At 39.1% G+C, this 13837-nt stretch overlaps 1 protein-coding gene across 1 annotated transcript; it reads right to left on the bottom strand.

Moving 5' to 3' along the window:
- Positions 1-7431: 7431 nt before the first annotated feature.
- On the bottom strand, positions 7432-11683 carry LOC146003474 (uncharacterized). Its single transcript, XM_083141764.1, has 2 exons — positions 11585-11683; positions 7432-8754 (listed from the first exon to the last, which is right to left on the bottom strand). The coding sequence occupies exons 1-2, from the start codon at positions 11681-11683 to the stop codon at positions 7432-7434; spliced, it is 1422 nt and encodes a 473-aa protein (XP_082997890.1).
- Between the last annotated feature and the right edge of the window lie 2154 nt (positions 11684-13837).

Here is a 13837-nt window from a genome sequence, read left to right as displayed (position 1 = left end):
CACAAAGGAATTAAACTACTGAAAAGACAATGGTCACTCGTTGGGTTTTGCGAACCGTTGAACCTGAATCATGGCTGGGTGTAGGATAATTACCTGTCTATCTGAAGTCTTTAGCTGAATCGAAATAAGCGAAGTCCTCTGTGAGCTTCTCTCCTATGCTGACCAAAGCGTGCTTCCACTACTGACCTCCTGCCTTGCTGACCACACCTTCTCTCTCTCAAGTCAATCCCAAAAGTCAGTCACTTCCCAGCTTGTCTCACCTCTATATTCCCTGGCCATCGAGCTCTTCCTCAATCCGAATCGCCGAATCGTGTGTTTAATATAATTGCTACCATGCAAACCGCTGACACCATAACCAGAAGTATTACCTGTTTCCTGAATGCTCAGGAGGTTTGCATGGCACAACACAATGCATTATAAACATGCCTAAGAGGCTTGAGACAGCTGAGAAAAACAAGTGAATGCCCTGGTCAACATGAAGCGTTCAGAGAGACTTAATAAAATAACCATACAATCTTAGGGATTGATACGATATCAATTGTTGGCAGGGCCGCATTTACGCGCAGGCTATCTAGGCTGCAGCCTATGGGCCCGCACCACAAGAAAAAATACTTTAAAGATTTTAATTTTGAACAGACTAAAATAAAAAATGTCTTTGTTTTAATACTTATAATCATAAAAGAAGTCGACGCAGTTATTTTGTGTGTTGTGTGGACTAATTCGGTTGAACTCTTCAGTGGACAGCTGATATGAGTTGAGTCAACATTCAGGATCTCGATCGCTTGGCGTGGCCAGGGAATTTAGAGACAAGCTGCGACAAGAGACAAATATATTCTCATTATGGGTTAATATATTAGTATTGTTTCACAATGTATCGATCCTTTATGGTAAGAAAGTAAGGAAACACCAAAAAAACAGTAAGAACGAGAAAGATAGCTAAGTTAGCCCGTAAAATTAAAAAGATAAGCAAAAGGAGAAACGATTAATTGATTTGGTGTTTTAAGTCCACTTTATGCACAGTGGATTAGCACAGGCTAATCTGGACTGGACCTACAGTTTAAAGTGGAATCCGAACCACTATGTGCCGTCACCGGGTACCGAACATGGGACCCCTTGATTACAAGGTGACGATGCTACCACTGCACCATCGGGGAGGCCAATAGGACGAACCAAAAAGAGAGACATGGAAAGGGAAATATATAAGAAGGGAAGACCTCCGTGGTGGAGTGGTTGAACGCTAGGATGCCAGGGATTCTGAGGTCGAATCTCAGCCTGGGCTGGATTTCTTTGCGTCTATTCATGAACTTGGTCATATCATCACCCACATTCGTTACTGCAATTAGCCAAAAGTGACAGAAAGGCGAAGTTAAATAACAAAAATTAAATCAAGAACAAAACAGATTAAAGACGAATGTGTAATATTTCAGGAGACATGTAAGCAGCATGACTTTTTATTTACCAAAGAGTGGGGGTGTACTTGACCCTGTGCTCTTTTAGTTATGACTGCAATCCCCCGCATCCAGGGACGTCCTGCTTTTGGTTTCAGAAAATCTGCTCACCCTAATGTAGAGGCTGCCGCCAGTACAGAAAAGTATGTACATGTATATCGGCATCTCCTTCAGTACTTGCCTGTTGCATACAATAATAACGGTCTTACTTCAGTACTTAAAACACGGCGCTGAATGTGACGACATGACATAGTAAGCAAAACAACACCCACGCAATACCAATGGGGTACATTTTGGAGCCCAATGATTTTTTCTTTGTTTCGGTTTAAAAATTAGGGTTTTTCAAATAACATAAAGAGAGTATTTTTATAATGTATTTCCCAAGTTACAAGTTTAAATAATATGTAATAAACACAGTCATTTATATTCATGTTCTATACGTAGCTTTCATGATTTTGAATGATTAATGATTTTGAATGGTTAATGATTTTGAATGATACAATAGAAACAAACTGAGAGAGTATACAACACATTAAATGAAAATGTAGTTGACAAACAACTTTTATAATGCCCAAAACACTGCATTTACTTTCATTATTGGAATACCATGGGGTACATTTTGGACCCCAGACACAAAAAAACTTTTTTTCATAGCAAATTTTTCGAGAAAGGTCACGTTTTACTCCTTGTCATTTACATTAAACCAAAAAATTCAGCTACAGAAAATTCCCAGTTTCGGATCTAAAAACCACATGAAATACAGCTACAAATATATGCGTAGGGTAAAAAATGTACCTCACTGGTCTTCCGAGGGTTAACCTTTTGAGTCCCAAGTATCTCGATCGAGATACCCAAATGTAAGCCTCACGGTCCCAAGCATCTCGATCGAGATACTCTGTGTCAGGTCGTAGTTTTTACGTTACAACTTTTCTATTTCTGGCTAGAATTTCGATTCTTTTTTATATATTGTTTCTAACACATGTATTTAACAGAAATGTTTCTTGCACCTATTTTTCTTTCTTCATGAAAATGGAGGTGAAAAGGCGGGAAAAGGGACTTCTCTTTTGCGTCTCTTTTCAAGGGAAAAGATAAATTTCAAACATTTCAACAATTTTTTAAAATAATTTTTGGGGGTTTTCTCCCTTCCCCCTTCATATATATGCCAAATTTGCACAAATTCTGCATTTTGTGCATTTTGACATTTTTTTCGGGAGCGGGGGAAAACACCATTTTTTTAAGAAAAGTATTTTTGAGGGAATTTCCCCCCTTTCCCCCTCCATATGTACGCTGAATGTGCATAAATTATATATCGTCTGAATCTGTGATTCATTCTGCGTACAACGGTATATCGTTCATATCTCCAGGGCAAATAGTCTCTGAGCTAAAGTCATTTCAAGGTATACCGCTGCATTTTGAAGCATTTTGAATCAGTGGCGTGCCCACCATTCCTTTTGGGTATACAACTCAAGTTACATTGGTCATACGACAATGATGCAAATATTTTTCTGTTTATTACATGCCAGCGATAATTTCTATGTGCATTTTGAACTTTTCATATCCTTTTTTTCGGGGGGCAGGGGGGGCGAAACCCCATTTTTAAAAAAAGTATTTTCAGGGGATTTTCCCCCTTTCCCCCTCCATATGTACGCTGAATGTGCATAAATTATATATCGTCTGAATCTCTGGTTCATTCCGCGTACAACGGTATATCACTCATCTCTCTAGGGCATTTAATTGAAACTCTGCATTTTGCTCAAAATCGGTTCGGGCACCAAGGGGGTTACATGTGAAAAGGCCTTGGGACTCAAAAGGTTAAGGGTTAGTGTTTTCAGTTGAACGTAGGGGGTGCTCAAGCACACCCTAACGCCCCCCTGGAGCCACCCCTGGTTCTAGCTGCGTAAACCACGTTTTAAAAGATCCTTCGAAGGAGTGATTGCGATGTCGCAAGGGAATATGGACAGCTGTTACCACTTAACCCTCCAGTACTCGCGCGGGTGACCATTGTCACCCAGCCCATTTGTTTTTGTTACCGCCAAGCAGTGTGATGGAAGGGAGTGATAGGGGTTTCAGTACCTTCCGCATACATTTCCAGCTACCTGACTAGTGTGAGTTTGTATGTTGTAGTGAGGAGTGGCTCGTGTTATTGCGCTTGAAAGCCAGTTGGGTGACACTTGTCCCCCGCACGATTAACGGCGTTATAAATGCACCAAAGCATCCACGACTCTGTAATAACTCTCTTATTTTGGACGTATTGCTTGGTGAGAGTTCCGATGAGGATGATGTTGTGGAGAATGATAGTGACGTTGGTGGAGATGACCATTTAGATGTCCAGGACGATCTCTTTGACACAGAAGAAGCAGATGAGCCACAAACGGACCAAGTGAAAAATGCCGAAAATGACCTGCCGCCAAATGCGGAAGAAGAATCCAGTGATGAAGAGGACATCCCATTTGCAAATTTATACATTTTAAGAGACCAGTTTAAGACTGCAATGAAGTGGAAGAACTATCCTCTCAGCCCAGAAATATACGAACCATAGCTGACAACATTATTTTGCGGCTGCCAGGACCAACTAGACAGGGTAGGGAAGCACGCAGTGCACTTGTGCAGTGCTTTGTACTTTTTAACGTTATTGGAACTATAGTTACATCAACCAACATTTATATTCACCATATAAAGGAGCATTTTAGCCGAGAGCGGGACGCCAAACACACGAATGTTGTTGAAATTCGTGCTTTCATAGGCATTTTGCTACTAATTGGCTGTTTTGGCAGTAAAAGGAAAAAACTAAGCAATGTGGGACAACTCTGCAGGGACTGGTGTGGAAGTCTGTTATCTTGTTAGTGAGAATATATTTCATTTCCTCATGCGATGTCTTCGTTTTGATGACATCGGAGATCGTCAGCAGCGAAGAGAAATTGATCGGCTTGCGCCTATCAGAGAAGTCCTAGAACTTGTAGGGCAAAACTTGTGGTCAACGCCTCAATCATTTACAAGTTTAACAAAGCTGCAGCTAAACCACCTGCAAGACGAGAATTCCTGAAAAGTTTGGCGTTGGAACTCATAAAACCTCTGATTGACAGTCTCATCCAGCTTCCTTTCATCCCTGCACATCTGAAGAGAAGAGGGAAGGCCCTTCTTGTAATCGAAGAAACTCCTCAGCTTGAGTGCAGACAACAAGGTAACAGTAGAGGTCGCTCCTATCTGTGTGGGAGGGTAAGAGACAAATCAACCAGAAAACATTGTGAAAAATGTGGACGTCATATCTGTAGTGATCATTCATCAATTCTTTGTCATTGAAATTTTCAACCTACAATATGCATAAAAAATTATTACGAGTAACAAACATTGTTGTGACTATACTCTTTCTATATGTAAAATGCAGGGTACGCTTTAGCGATTTATTTTGCCCTGTAATAAAGGCCAAATTATGTTAATATATATGTTTATGGATTCTCAATAAAGCAGTCTTTCAGATGAGCAAGGAGTTTTACAATGTTACCCTGCATTAAAAAAAAGTTACGGTAGCCTAAAGTTTAAGATATTTTCTCCATGCAAAATTTTGTTAAAGAACGATTTGGTATTTTTTTCTTTACAACACCTGTTTCATACAAAAATAATTCAAAAAATATTTTAAGTGTCCCTAGAATAGATTGTAAATATAACAAAACAAAAAAATCCACCATACTATAATTAGTCTTTTTGAAATAAATAAAATAAATTATGGGTGACAACTGTCACCCGTGCGAGTATCCCTGTTACGGGATGCCGCGCGAGTACTCGAGGGTTAACTGGTGGCCAGGGAGAGAAAGTGCATTTTCAAAAGCTCTCCGACTTCCCTGAGCAAGCTGGTCCATAAAACTCCTGCAAATGCATCTTTTTTTGTATTGGACGAGGAAGGATCAGGGAAATGAGGGACAGAAAGAAATGGCATGCTTGCAGGTCATGGAGGAGAACAACTCAAGAGCAGTGTTTCAAACTGTAAGCAAAATTTACTGAACTATGTTGCACTATTTTTGTCACCGAATTCAAATTTCCGGTATAATATGCAGATAAATTTGCCGGGGCCACGTATACATTTGTGGGGGCCCGTGGCCCCGTAACAACGTCCCTGCCTACAAGTCCAAAATTTCCGGCAATTTCGACATTCCAAAAAATTCATTTTTCACTGAAAATTGAACTTGGATTTCTCTTTACCAAGGTAAATTTCCATGTAGTAACACTGTTTCTGCCAAGCGCGGCACAGAAACAGGTATAAAATGTAATAAAAATTAGATAAAAGACCAATAACAAAAAGAAAAAAAGTTTTAGAATGCAACATTATTTCTGGTTCAAACTGAAGGCAGCAGTCTAGCACTGTCTTCAAGATACAAGGAAAAAAGTAAAGATTTTTTTGTTTAATGGAAGAAGTTCTTGCTTCTTTGAAAATGCACCACATAAACCTTTATGCTGCAATTTTGAAGTTGACCTCTGCAGTAGTTACAGTGGTTAGCAAAGCGTGCTACGACACCAGAGGCAGTGACGGATTAAGGCATGTGCTATTGATGCTTCAGCATTAGGCCCATTCCTGAAATAGGCCCAGATGAAAACAGACGAGAATTTTCCGAAAGCTGAAGTGTTTTCTTTTGCTATATTAACCTGAAAATAAATCTTAGAATGAAATTTGGAGCCACAATTTCGAACGCCTAGACACAGCGTTACTTATTATACAGCATCAGGCCCAATCTCGTCTTATCCGGTCATGACCAGAGATCCTGGATTTTAATCCCAGCCTTGGCATGATAATATTTGTGAGTGTCCCTTCATCATATCATCACTCATCCTCGTTGCCGCAATTAGCCAAAAGTAGCAAAGCAATGGTAAATTACGTCCGAATCACGTAGAACTGGATGTCCAGTAGGAATGCCCTAGTTGGCGTTGGAGTGTCTACCCATTTGGTAATTTTCGCCTCACACAATACATGTTACCATACTTATCGATAGCCTTTTGTTCCCATAAGACATTGCGCAGAGCAGACAATCTGCAGAGATGGACGAGCAATTTGAAGAATGTTGTAGTTGTAGGAAAATTATTGCTTTGTGCTTTTATTAAAAATTAAAAAGAAAAATATGGACTAGAAATTGGCTCGGAAAAAAATATGATAATCAATGCATACCGAACAAGCTTTTTAATGAACTCGGCTATGCATATTCATACATGAGATTCGCAGCATTCATTAAAAAAAAATCAAACATTTAATATAGTCACTTCACTCACTTGTAATAATAATGATTTTCATTTTTGGCTAATCATATTTGTCACGTACACATCTCATCGCCTTGCATAAATACCTAAATAATGAACTGAACATGAATGCACTGCACGTCATCTCTTTACTTTTTTTTATCGAGAAACTAAACAAAAACAGTCAACACTCGGAAACCACAGACAAAAAAAAACTCTCCTTTGCAAACTCACAGATTATCTTCACATGGCCAAATTTTGATCTGATTGGCTATTCCACAGAATCCAGTCGGGTAAAAGCAAGAAGAACATGGCCTATTCCTCAAAACCAGTCAAGCAGCCAGCCAAGCAGCCATCACCCAGGCAGGTAGTCAGTTCAGCACCAACTACAAATCCAGTTCCGTGTGATTCGGCCTTAACAAAAACTACAACAGTGACTAGTTCTCAATCTTGATGTAGGGGAAGAGATTATAAAATTACCCCTTGTCTGCCATAAATACTTTGTTCATCCCACCCTCTTTAATTGAAATCCTGCTTAAAGAGTTTGAGTGTTTAAGTTCACTTCACGCACAGGTAAGCTAATTGGGACTGAATCTACAGATTAAAGTGGGATCTGAACCACTATGTGCCTCCACCAGGTATCCAACCTAGATTGCAAGTTGACATTAGCACTACACCATTCAGGAGACTCATTGTTAAATATTATGTACATTAAACATGAATTTACAGTTATACCTACCTTATATGTACAGTACTCATGTCAGAGTGACCCATCTCTGTTTGTAGACTTTTCATCTATCTGCAATGTTCTGTGTGTTGCCATATGGTTTTCAAGGCTGAATACTCTTGCATATTTAGCTCCACACACAGAGCACTGGTAAGTTAAGTTATTTTTATCACTTCTGTGGCACAACATGTGACTTCTTGCCTCGTACTTGCTAGCAAAATGTCTGCTGCAAAATTCACAAGCATATGGCTTCGTGTGGCTCTTCTTATGAGCATTTAGTTGCACTGACGTTTTGAATGACTTTTCGCAGAAGGGGCACTTGTAGGAGAAAACATCTGAATGTAATAGTAGATGATGTTTGTACACGGAATGTGTTTTAAATTTCATGCTGCAAATTGCACAGGTGTACGGTCGAACTCCACTGTGGACTCTGCGATGCACAGAGAGCGAGAAGCTCACACGGAATGTTTTTCCGCAAACTTCACACTTGTGAGGACGTTCTCCAGTATGAATGCGTTCATGTTTTGTCTTCTCTTGCACTCTGGAGAAAGATTTATCACAATATTTGCAACTGAACTGTTTCTGTCCTGTGTGAGTCTGAGTGTGCAGCTTCAGTTCAGAAGATTCGGCAAATGTTTTCTGGCAATACTGACAGCAATATGGTTTCACACCTTTATGACGATTTATATGCTTATTAAGATTGCTTTTTGTGATAAACTTTCTTTTGCAAACATCGCATTCGTAAATGGTTTCCTTGTTGTGCACCCTCTTGTGAATTTTCTCGTATGATTTTGGATATGTCTTGTTGCAAGTGCTGCATGTGAATGTACTTTTTTTTGGCTGTTTTTGGTGGTCTCTATCACCAATTTTTGGCTCTAATGTTGAGTCGAAATTTGCATCACAATTTTCGTTCATCAAGTCCTGTTGTAGAAGTTCGCATTTGTGAACCTCAAGTTCTTGCAAAGAATCAAAGGTGTTCATGCACTCTTTGCAGTGGTTTGTAATGTTTTGGACATTAACTGAAGAACTTGAAATATCACAAGATGTATGACAAACATTTTCTCTTGCACACACTAATTTCTCTCCAGTTGGAATAATCTTCTTGTTAATTACGTCTCCATTTTTTTGGTTCTTTAAAAGACTGATAAGTGTTGAGGAATTCCCTTGATTTTTCGCATCCTCGTTCACAGTTTGTTGAACATTCTCAATCCTTTCTTGTCGATTAACATTCTCTAAACCTTCACTGTTTACTGAAGAAGTAGTACTAGCATCAGCAGTCGGAAAAGATAATATAAATTTACAGTTTTCCAAGTGTTCCACAGAACTTGAAAATTTATCTTCTTGTTCAACTTCCACCTGAAAAAAGAAAATATGAAGTTAACTTTTTCAACAATCACAATAACTCATTGTCTTATCTCATGCTTCAGTTTCCTTGTGGCCTCATTGTTATGTTCTTGATTTTTGTGCAAGCTGTCTCATGTTCAATCCCCAGCAAATGTTATTTACTGTAAATATAAATGAGAATCTACTTTAAAACAGAAAGTATCAGATTCAGTGCCTATAGTGGAAATTGTAGATGTCTCCAGGAATTTTTGTAGGAGAGAGGGGTCAGGCGCTGAAATAAAATTTAATATTATCATTATAAATTGATAATAACCATTACAATTATTATAAACTAATAATAACAAAGCAACGGGTGCAAAGTGCAGCATTGTTAATCATCCATAACTTGAGAACATGACTAACCAGAAAGTAGGGCATGTGCCCCCAGTGTTGGCAGACATGAACAAACAAACACCATGTCCCTATGAGCTATGGTGTCATTGTGCGATGTGTGCATATCTGGCATATGTCCTGTGTTGTGTATGGCTGTGACTGTTGTTTACATAATGTGATATGCATGGGCCTGTTCTAACAAATATTGTGCTTATAGTGTTGTACGTTTAACCAAACACCTGTGGTGCAAGGACTGGTGATGGAGGACTTCGATTTTTCCTTTCACAAATGAATGCGTTGCTTCTGGAGGGAGGCATACTCCAGAAGTTTTAAATCAGCAATATTTAGTCATTTTAGTTTCATAACCGTTCATGCAAAACTACCACACATCCTGATTCAGGAGAGAATCAGGAGAATTCATTCCTTTTAATCCACTTCCAGACATTTATCATCTCGGCTCGGACCGCCTTTATGGCAGTGACCCTCTGTTGCCATGTTTACCTAGAAAGTAACTCATGGTCAAAGAACCAATTAGGGCAAAAAGTGGCAACAATAAAATCCCTCCTCCCTGAAGCAGCCAGCAAGGAAACAGGATTTTGTCAAAATAACCATTCTGCTCTGTGATTGGACACCGGTTGGAATGACCGCCAGAGAATAGTTGCACTAAAGGAAGACTCTTCCAACACTACATCGTGCATTGTCACATGCTTGTCATCCCTTGAAAGTTTCGTGGCACTGTACAAAATTTCAATTTTTTCATTTGTTTTGCTGGAGGGAAACTGTATTTTGTGATTTCATGACAGATATTTTAATATTCTGATGTAATTCTTGAATATTTTGAAGCAAAACTTAGGTAAATTGATTAACAACTTTTAATTATTACAATTTTCAATTGGCATTGGTATTGCTGGGAATCAGTGAGAGTACGGTATGGGCATTTGTTCAAAGTGACATTGACTCAGCCCTATTTCTAATAAATATTTAACCACAGATAAGTGAAAACAAAACAGCTGAAGTTATTCAATGTCATCTATGGAATCTTGTGTTGTAAAGAAAAAGGGCACTCTCTGATTGATTAACTTTATTTATTTTACTTCCCTTGTATGCAACTTTTGGCTAATCACAATAATGAGGACATGATGAAGGGACACTAACAAACAACACCCATGCCCTGGCCGAGATTCAAACCTGGGACTCCTGGCAAACCTGGGACTCCTGGCATTGTAGCACACTGTGCTAACCACTCCACCATGGACATCGGCAAGGGGCACTTCTACGAAGATAATAAGTTTAGAAAGCTCACAGCCTTTTCACCTTGAAAAAAAGATGCATGCAGTGGCGTAGCAGCTGCCCCCGCAACCCCCACGGTGCGGGGGGGTCCCAAGCTGTAGGGGCCTCACAATGCTCTGTTAGTGCTTTGGAAATTTGAAGTGTGACTTACAATAATTTAAAAAAAAGAAACTATTTACAAAACAGATTGTGTCAAATATGACACAATTCAAACTGAAATTCTTTAAGGTGAGCACTAATTGATTTATTTATTTACTGTCCATGAACTTGTAATACGTATCTACAGATTTCGTTGTATTGTACGAGTCAACAGGCACTATAAATAACTCTCACTACTCATTGTTCATTATTATTAATTTGTAATGTGTGGGATGTGGTCGAGTGGGTTTCCAGTAGAATGCCATAAGAGATAAGACAATGTCGGCTTGAATATAAGCAAGGATGAACTGGCTCAGCCAGAGGGGATACTTGACATGCGGCACCTCTCGAAAATACTGAATTAATTTACTTGAGATAGACATCGATGGGGGAGGGGGAGGGAAAAACACTCATAGATTCATGCACAGTTTGTCCTAAACTTACGTATAGAGGGTAAATTGTCTAGTTATCAATTCAGTGCTTCAGCCACACAATAAATAATCAGACTTCATAATTCATGGACTTGTACTACTAATATTAGTTTTAAGTGTCGTTCTTTCAAATATAACTTCTCAGTGGCGGCGATTAGATGGACGATGGGGGAAGTCGCCCCCCACTTTTTGGCACTTTTGCACCTGCACCATGCTAAACCTTCTTATCTACAAAAGGAAACATACTGCATTTGCCCCCCTCAGTTTTGGCACCTTTCTCCCGGTTTTGAACGCCACTGCTTCTCATAAAATATTTTTAAAGGGGGTCCAAGCTTTTTTATATTCAAATAAGAGTTAATGTACATGTCCTACATTATCCATATGGGGGATGCTTATGCATATTATCCCAGAGAGGAGAATGCTTTATGAAAATGTTAACAAGGGAATATTGCAAACTCCCTGCATATCACCAACACTTTCTGCGTTGATGACACATTTTAAAAAAACTGCCTTGATTAATAAAAAAAAAAGTCTAAAATATGTATGTTTGGTGGTACCGAAAAGGAATGACATCAACAAAATTATGATTAATGATATTGAGGTTCACTAACATTAAAACTCCGTGTCCGTGTTGCAACAATATTTTGTTGCTTAAGACCTTTCACTCGGCTTTTCATTGAGTGATGCATTTTCAATTGATAGATCCCCATCGCTACTCATTTACCTGTCTCTCGAAACTCGAGTCCACGAGTATTTGTCTTTAGTAGATTCCAATTGACCTTGGGTCAACACTGACAATCTAGAGGTGCAGTTCAACCTCCAATCTGAAATGGTAAGTTTGCTTGATATATTTGTCACTATTTGTATTAGTAAGCGAATGTGAGTGACATTTCCCTTGAATTTGAACTGGCGTAGCCAAGGGAATGGCTTTGGGGGCTAAAGCCCAACCCACCTCAAAAAGCCAGAGAGGAGTGTTTATTATCCTTTAAACAATTTTCCAAAACATATTTTTTTGAATATCTGTGTATGTTTATATGTAACCTATTTGCTATTTTCTTTTAAAAAATGTCAAGGGAAAAATACAAAATAGCCTGCACTACATATTTGACTGCATGAAGTGCCCCCCCCCCCTTTCCAAGAAAGAATCCTGACTGGGAAGTAAAGGAAAATATTTCCAATTTCCTCTTCCAGTTATTCATCAGATATTCATGTCCTGATTTAGTTTCCAGATGCTACTACACTGATATTTAAGTTGATAACAAAAACCGTGAACTCCGGGTACTTGGGCCAAGCTACGAATAAGTTCTTTTACGCTCCTATTCAGATAAAGTGGCAGACATTTCAACTATCCAACCTTATAACTGTGTGTGCGTGGTGGGGGGGGGGGGGGGGGTCTAGCTAACTAGCACATCTGTCCACACCTCTGGCATTTTACTTGGTATACATTTTTCAGGTTACGTGCGACTTACTCACTTGATAAACAATAAATAAAATAAAATACTTATTATTTTTACTTACGTTCAGTGAGTATGCGTTGAGTAATTGACAGCGTTTCAGGGACCACTGTCCCCTTCTTCAGGTCGGTTCATTGGCTTCACGGTTGCCCACGAAGCTTCATCAATAGCAATGGCAAGGATTAGGTTTACTTGGATAGGATATAATATTGGGATTCTATTACAACTGACCTGTACTTTTTTTAAAAAAACACTGTGAAATTTTCCCCTATTAAAATCTATTACAACCCCACTGTTTCACTTGTTAAAAAAGAATCAATCCGCCGTTTTGCCGATCACATGTTAACAGTCAATGTCTTCAGATTTTAATAGCGGGAAATTTTACAGTGTTCTTTTTAAAAAAAAAGTACAGGTCAGTTGTAACGGAATCCCAATATTTTATCCTATCCATGTAAACCTAATCCTTGCCATTGCTATTGACGAACCTTCGTGGGCAACCGTGAAGCCGATAAACCGACCTGAAGAAGGAGACAGTGGTCCCTGAAACGTCAATTACTCAACGCATACTCACTGAACGTAAGTAAAAATAATAAGTATTTTATTTTATTTATTACTTGGTATAGTACTCTCAATATTTTTTTCAGTGAGGGCCCCCCCCCCCCCGATATTTTACTTGCAGGGGGACACATAAAACTGCGCCACGCCACTGGATGCATGCATGCCAAATAACATAGTGGCTAACCCTATTGCTTTGCAATCAAGTGATCTTGGGTTCGATTTCCAGTGGTTGCAAAATTGCACAGTGATCAGGATCCCACTTTAAACTACAGATGTGTTTCCAATTAATCTATCAGAGCATGAAGTTGACTTAGAAACAAAACCTTGCCTTTATTTTACTTTAAAAAACATGAAAAATACTGAAAAAATTCTAGGCTCTCAGAAAGTAATGATGTAGGGAACAGATTTATTGTGATGGTCTAGTTGGTAGGGCTTCTGAGGAGGTCCAGGTTCGATTCCTGGTGTTGGTGATCTAAGGTCAGAATTTTTCCACCCTTCTCCCTGCATAAAGTGGTTCTGGGGCTCACACAACCTCAAACCAATTGGTACTTGGTGGGAACCCTTGGGGTTAAGGTGGCTGGAGCATAGTGCTGATCACATCACTTCCAAATTGGCCTAGATCGAGAATATGTGGGGCACGAACCCCACATCCCCTAAATGTGTCTTCATGACACAGTGCTATATGCATGGGGAACTTGACCTTACCTTTACCGTAGGGAACAGATTTATGTGCATTAAAATAACCAAACTGTACATGTAAATATGCATTATAAAACAGGCAAAATATGCAGTTATAAATTTCAAAAATTTGTTTTAAAAATTTGTGTGTAATGATCTATGTATGACAGCATG

The sequence above is a fragment of the Lepisma saccharinum genome, chromosome 20 (genome assembly GCF_977018435.1).
Source record: "Lepisma saccharinum chromosome 20, izLepSacc3.1, whole genome shotgun sequence".
Classification (NCBI taxonomy): domain Eukaryota; kingdom Metazoa; phylum Arthropoda; class Insecta; order Zygentoma; family Lepismatidae; genus Lepisma; species Lepisma saccharinum.
This window is presented reverse-complemented; position numbering and strand designations above follow the sequence as displayed.

Bases quoted from the DNA above. Each gene is read 5' to 3' on its own strand.
- LOC146003474 (XM_083141764.1), bottom strand. From the start codon at position 11,683: ATGGGGATCTATCAATTGAAAATGCATCACTCAATGAAAAGCCGAGTG. The intron at 8,755-11,584 runs GTTAGTGAACCT...TTCTTTTTTCAG, and splicing joins CACGGACACGGAGTTTTAAT to GTGGAAGTTGAACAAGAAGA.